This window comes from Mustela erminea, chromosome 16 (assembly GCF_009829155.1).
Source record: "Mustela erminea isolate mMusErm1 chromosome 16, mMusErm1.Pri, whole genome shotgun sequence".
NCBI classification, from domain to species: domain Eukaryota; kingdom Metazoa; phylum Chordata; class Mammalia; order Carnivora; family Mustelidae; genus Mustela; species Mustela erminea.
In genome coordinates this window covers 32,293,471-32,299,904 of record NC_045629.1, presented here as the reverse complement: position 1 = coordinate 32,299,904, position 6,434 = coordinate 32,293,471, and the positions used below count along the sequence as shown (strand labels likewise).

Below are 6,434 nucleotides of genomic sequence, written 5' to 3'. Positions count from 1 at the left end.
ATGAATAATAGTTATAAGTGCACTATTAAAGTATGATCATTGGTCAATGATGGTCATTTAACTTTTATTCTAATTATTTACATTATAATGTTTATGTAGCTCTTTTTTAATGAGAATAGTCTTTTGCCAGAAATTTAAGATTCTTCAGTTGATACAGAGTTCAAATAGTATAGGGGAAATTGAAATAATTGGTACTGTATTTTCCATAGAAGTAGCTCTACACATAAGTTACTAAAATATGATCTCTGGCACCTGGGTGGCTCAGTTGGTTGAGCGACTGCCTTCAGCTCAGGTCATGAACCAGGAGTCCTGGGATCGTAATCCCACATCAGGCTCCCTGAACAGCAGGAGGTTTGCTTCTCCCTCTGACCTTCCTCCTCTCATTTTCACTCTCTCTCATTCTCTCTCTTTCTCAAATAAATAAATAAATAAATCTTAAAAAAAAAATGATCTCAATATAGTACTCTCAAGACTACCTGAGAATTTAATGAATTCATACTTAAATTCACCACTAATTTCATATGACGTTAAAAAAAAAAAGCATACGACACTGGCATAGCACAAACACATTTATTTACTAACCAAAGGGATGATCCTAATTAAATCAACACTTCGAAATAGTTGCATGTAAAATGTTTGTGATAAAGATAACTGAACACAGTAATGGAAAAAAAAAAAAAGCAGTATGGAGATTTGCTCATTGAACTGAGCTTGTTCATCCTCACAGCTAATTCCTATCCAAAATGATGATGGAATTTTTACTCTACTTTTTCATAGACCCGAGTACAGGTGACATTGTTCATGACGCATTCCTAGAAGAAAGATAGATATTAAAGAATTAGGTCAGTCTTGCGTCACAGAGCAATGGTAGTTAAATACAAGGATCGACATTCTACAAAACTTTGTAATTTACTTCATAGATGGAGAAACTGAATTTTAGAATTCCTGAGTTTGAAAAACTAGAACCTGTTATTTTGCTTATGACATGTGTATGCTTTACTACAAACTAAAGTATTGATTTGCAAAGTCTAAAGTATTCATATGATCTTGGCAAATGTTGTTCCTTATTTTAAAGAAGTGGAAAGATGTATGCCAGGAGGGGAGTTTGATGGCTTTGATGGCTTTCCCAAGATTTTACTGTAACGCCACAGTAAGCATAGACTAAACCTAGCTCCAGGTACATCCTCTGCTGTCATCTTGTGTCTTCTACTCCCACAAAGGGCTCTCTTAGGTAATTAGTCTTTACCTTGTTATTTTTTTCCTACCCAAACCTAGTTTTCATGTTCATCATCAGTATTAACAGTTGTAGGAACTTTGAATGCAAACAAGAAGCCTAATAAGACACAAGAATGTTGGCACTTACCACCACTAATTTCCCATTTTCCAATTTTCTTGTGATTGTGCTTTCCTTCCCATCCCATTCCTGATGTTGAACCAATGCGCCGTCTGTGAAGTTGCAGACCGTCTGCAAAAATACACTTTTTAATCTTCCAAAGTATGTTATCGGAGAGATGCTCATAACTTTCTTTTTTTTTTTTTTTTAAGATTTTATTTATTTATTTATTTATTTGGCAGACAGAGATCACAAGTAGGCAGAGAGAGAGAGGAGGAAGCAGGCTCCCCACTGAGCAGAGAGCCCGATGCGGGGCTCGATCCCAGGACCCTGAGATCACGACCTGAGCCGAAGGCAGAGGCTTTAACCCACTGAGCCACCCAGGCGCCCCGCTCAAAACTTTCTTAATCGACATTTTTTCATCTTTTTCTTTCTGAACCCACTTCATTAAGCCATACCAATATTATTAATAATACAGTTTATGCTTTTCAATTCTAGATCCCTGTAAGAGACACTTATTCTCTCTCATATTCCCTGTAAGAGACACTTGCTCTCTCTCATATTCCTTAAACTATTTTTCCAAAATTGACTAAGATATGAAGCTGGTACTTTCACTAATTGGTCAAACTCAATTCATAAAATACTTTAACTTTTTCATTAAGTTTTGTCTCTAACCAGTAAGACTATTATTAATACAATCTATCATTCGACAAGTCTCTGTTATTTTGTTGAATGATGACTGACCTGAGTTTTTCTGCCATCAGCTGTAGTTTCTTCAAACTTCTCTCCCAGGTTACATGAAAACTGGGTTGTTTTCAAAGTGCTCTCAGTTTTTATGGTGAGGTTTTTGCCATCAGAAGAGATGATACAATCTGGTTTGGCCATTGCACCCACTTTTCGCAGAGCCATTCCCACTCCTGTAGAATGTTTTATCATGTTAAATAACAGGAAGACCAAGGCTTTGGTTTACATAATAAATGCAGTAATTTAATTGCAGTTACTGTGTGGTACATATTTCCACTTATTCACTTCTCAATAACAAGTGTAAACACATATCCAGCGTTTACCACAATGTGCCAGCACTTAACATACATGAATTAATGGAAGTCTTGCAACAACTGTGTGAGAGGTGGAGAGTACTGTCTCCATTTTAAAAGATGAGAAAATGAGGCACTGAAGTAACTTACCCAAGCTCATTCAGCTAGGAAATGAAGGAGCTGGAACCAACAGAGCAGGCAGTTTGGCTCCAAATCTTAAGCTCTTGGCCACCATGGTATGCTGGCCTTCAGAAAGTTAGGGAAGAAATCTGGACTTCCAAAATGGATTTACTCAATTCTGCCCAACACTGTATTATATGACTTTAGCACACAGTCTGACACATGCAAAGCTCTTGATAAATATCTGATTAATAGCTACACAAGATCCAAATCAATTCTGTTCAGAGAGCATGGTATTTTAAGAGTTAACTGCACAATCGTGATACAGATAAATTGCGGAAATTTTATCTTCAAAAACAGTAAGCATTTCAGAGCTGTGTAACTCATTTACTATATTGAAATCTCATTTAATTTATAATCTATGTGTCCCCAATGTTAACATTTATAAGGAAACTTAGATCTAGGCCAAATCCTGGTTTCACAGAGGAGACTAAACCTAAGCTGAGTAACTAGCTTGATAATAAAAACTCAGCTAGGCTTGCAATGTCCCCTGGGTGCCTTCTCTTTTGCTAGTGCGGGGACTAGTGCCTCATGTTGTTAGATGAGTCATTATTAATTCTCACTTTGGACAAATATAGGGCTCTGCTCTTCCCACACCTTGATTGCTCTCTAATGAATTGAGCCCCACAACTTTCATGATTCTAGAACCCTGGAAACAAACCACCCAATGAGCACATTCATTTTCAAAGGGCAGAGAAACAGTGTTCTTTATTTGGTCCTCACACAAGTGAACACACACTGACAATTATTGCCTATGAGTGCAAAACTGGCTTCTTCCAGAGTTACCTTGATCTGGACTTATAGAGCAAAAAAAAAAAAAAAAAAGATTGAGTTCTACTTTTACTCGGAGAATCGTAAATACGCTCAAGATTCACCACAGAACCAGCCTTCACCTGTCATTGTCTTGGATAAAGGCCAATGAAGGTAGGTTTCTGAAGTGCCACAGGGACTAGGTTTCTGTAGAGGGTCTTTGTAGTAAAGTCTGCCCCAGAAAGCAGTCATGCTAACATTTGTGGATGGGCAGCTTCTAAAGCACCCTCAGGGTTCCAGCAGTTGTCTTAGGGCTGGAAGCCCCTTTTCTGAGAAGATCCATCCTATAGTCCTCCATCCCACTTCCTGTGGGAAAGTGGCCTGTGACAAAGGTCCACTTTTGTTTGCTAATCCACCCAATGGGTCAACCAGCATACAATGGTTGTCACTGGTTTAGAAAAGGACAGTAACAGAGACTCAGGTACTATTTTGAGAGGGTGAACTGGAATCTTCCTACAGAGACTCATATTGCCTTGAAAGGCTTTTAGGGGGGGTGGGGGGAACGACCTCCTGCAGGGCCACACCCATCTTGCAAACGGCTGGAAAGCAGCCTCTGGAGGGCTCCGCAGCTTCTGACGGCTGCTTTCCAATAAACCCACTCCCCGCCTCTACGCCCCCCATCCTGCAGGCACAGAGGGCAGGGCAGCAGCGCGTCGCCCTCCTTGGGCACAGCGGGCCCCGACCGATGCCCTTGGCACTGCGGCGCTCAGGGCTCAGGGCTGGCAGTGCCAGACGGTCGGCGCCGGCAGCGCCACGCCTCGGAGCGCCGCTCTGCGGCCGGGAGGCAAGGATAACCCGACGCTCCGCCGGGAGCCGCTCCAAACCAAAGGGCCCGGGTTCACCCGGTGAGGGCGGGCAGAGCGCCTGCGGGTTGGGGCAGAGGCGGCCGAGCCGCAGAACGAGGGCCGAAGCTGTCGCCCCATTCGGACCTTCGGAAGGGTTTCTGCTGGAAACCGCGCCCTGTGGAGAAGAGGGGACCCGTGCGCCATCCAGGAACAAAAGCTGAGGCAAGGCGGGAGCAAGGTGGGAAAGAGGGAGTGGGTGCGGCCACGATGGGGCGAGGGGGAGTGGCAGGATGGCTGGACGGCGGGACGGCGGGACGGCGGCACGAGGAAGGAAGACGAGCAGTGGGAAAAGAAAAAGAGGGAGAGTTATGGGAGCTGTCTGAGGAGGTCGAAAGAAGTGAAGCTTGGGGCGGAAGAGGAGCGCGCTAAAGGCCAGGAAGCAGTGCGGGTGGCGGCCGCGTGGGCTAGGGGAAAGTGGAAGAGAGCTGCGGGGCCCCGGAGACGGAACAGCTCAGAATCCGCAGGCGGGCGGCAGGCGCGCGCTGCTCTGCCCGCTGCTTGCCCACGTGCTGGTGGGGGGATGGGAGATGGATGGGGGTACAGGGGTTGGCGGCGGACAGCCGGGCATGCCCCGCCGCGTAGCTCGGCACGCTGAAGGGGACCCAGGAACAGACACACACTCGCCACGTTACAGGCGCCGCCTGGCCGGGAGCCTCACCTACTTCCTTCATGTATTCGTCAAAGCCTTTGCTCTCCACTAAGCGCCATCTTCCTACCAGCTGCTGAATGGTGGCCATGGTGGGCGCGGGCGGGCGGGCCGAGCGAGCTGAGCAGAGCCGGCCGTTGGGAGCTTGGAGGGCGACCTGCGGGCTCGCGTGGCTGCTTTATAAAAGCGGCGCGCGCCGGGGCGGCTCCGAGAGGCCAATGACAGACGCGTCGAGCCCGGCCCCCCGCCCCGCCCCCCCGCACGCCCGCAGGGCCTCTCTCCCCCGGTCGCGAGGCGCGAACGTTCCACCTGCCCGGGGACGGAGGAAGGTTGAGGGGCTCCCCCCGCGCTTCCTGCAAGCGGGGACTCGCCCGGCGCGCCCCATGCCGCCCCGGACGCCAGCGCCTGCACGTTCCAGCGCCTCCGCCGAGCAGGGAAGCCGGAGGGGCCGGTGAGGAGCCCCGCCCCACCTCTCCAGCGCCCCACCGTTTTACCTCCCAGCTGCCGCTCTCTTTCCCTCGAAATACCCGCGATGAATCCACTAGCCCTTCTAGGGCTTGGGGGCAGGACTTGATTTATCTGTGGTGGTTTGGCTGATTGATGGATAAACTTCTTCGCCTCCCTCATCCCCGCTCCTGGTCAGTGGACCCTTTCTGAGAAAACCTGTTCTCCCCACCTTCAGGACACCCCCACCTCTCCCCTCAACTCCCTCCTCCACCCCTGCCCAGTTAGGGCCTCAGGGCTAGCCTATACCTGGTTTGAGTTATCGGAAGGTACAGTGTAGGCAGTTTCCGAACTAAAACCCCTTAAGTTTCAGTTTAAGTGACCGCCGTTGCAATTAAATGTACCCATCAAGAATGTGTTATTCGTTTATGTTCTTAGCTACGTGAGCCGTTCATAGTTTCTTCTCAGACTCCCAAATATTTAGACTCCAGAGCTTTCCTCTTTGCCTTTAATGATAATGATATCCTCTGTTTGTTGTGTAGAGTATTATACTTTTCAAAGTGTACTTATCACAGTATCTTACCAGGTGATTCTAGGTTCCTGAGTTGGGACGAGGTGAGAAAGTTGCCACACAGGCCAGCTGCCTGGATGGAGAGGAGCTCCATTTATTGTGCTAGGTGCCGTACTTCCTGTGCACTTTCTCTCCATTAACTCTGAGCTCCACTAAATTTTTGCTAGTGTTGTCCCCATTTTCTGCAAGAGGACATGAGGCAGAGAACGTTTGCAAAGTGGTAGAACCAGAATCCCTGTCCAGTCCTCACTTCAGAGCTTGTGAAACAGGACCACACCTGGTTGCCTCTAGCTCACTGCACTCAAGGGGCTAAGACTAGAGTCTACAGTCTCCTGAACCATACCAGACATGGGTTCATGTTCCATCCTCTACAAACTGGAGTCTGGGGTTGGTCATTTCCCATCATACCTCAGGACATTTATTCCCCTGCACTGAATCTTTTTTTTTTTTTTAAATTTCAAATTCCTGCCCTAATTTTAAGGTCACTCCAGGTTTTTTGTTTTTTTGTTTTTTCTTGTGGTACCATTTTAATACCAAGAGACTTGGACCATGTAGTTGTGCCATTAAG

At 46.8% G+C, this 6,434-nt stretch overlaps 1 protein-coding gene across 1 annotated transcript; it reads right to left on the bottom strand.

Annotated features, from left to right (window-relative positions):
• Positions 1 to 559: 559 nt before the first annotated feature.
• FABP5 (fatty acid binding protein 5) lies at positions 560 to 5,046 on the bottom strand. The gene is made up of 4 exons (XM_032316275.1): positions 4,864 to 5,046; positions 2,078 to 2,250; positions 1,364 to 1,465; positions 560 to 812 (listed from the first exon to the last, which is right to left on the bottom strand). Exons 1-4 carry the CDS (start codon positions 4,940 to 4,942, stop codon positions 759 to 761), a joined length of 408 nt encoding a protein of 135 aa, XP_032172166.1. The 5' UTR covers positions 4,943 to 5,046; the 3' UTR covers positions 560 to 758.
• Positions 5,047 to 6,434: the final 1,388 nt, after the last annotated feature.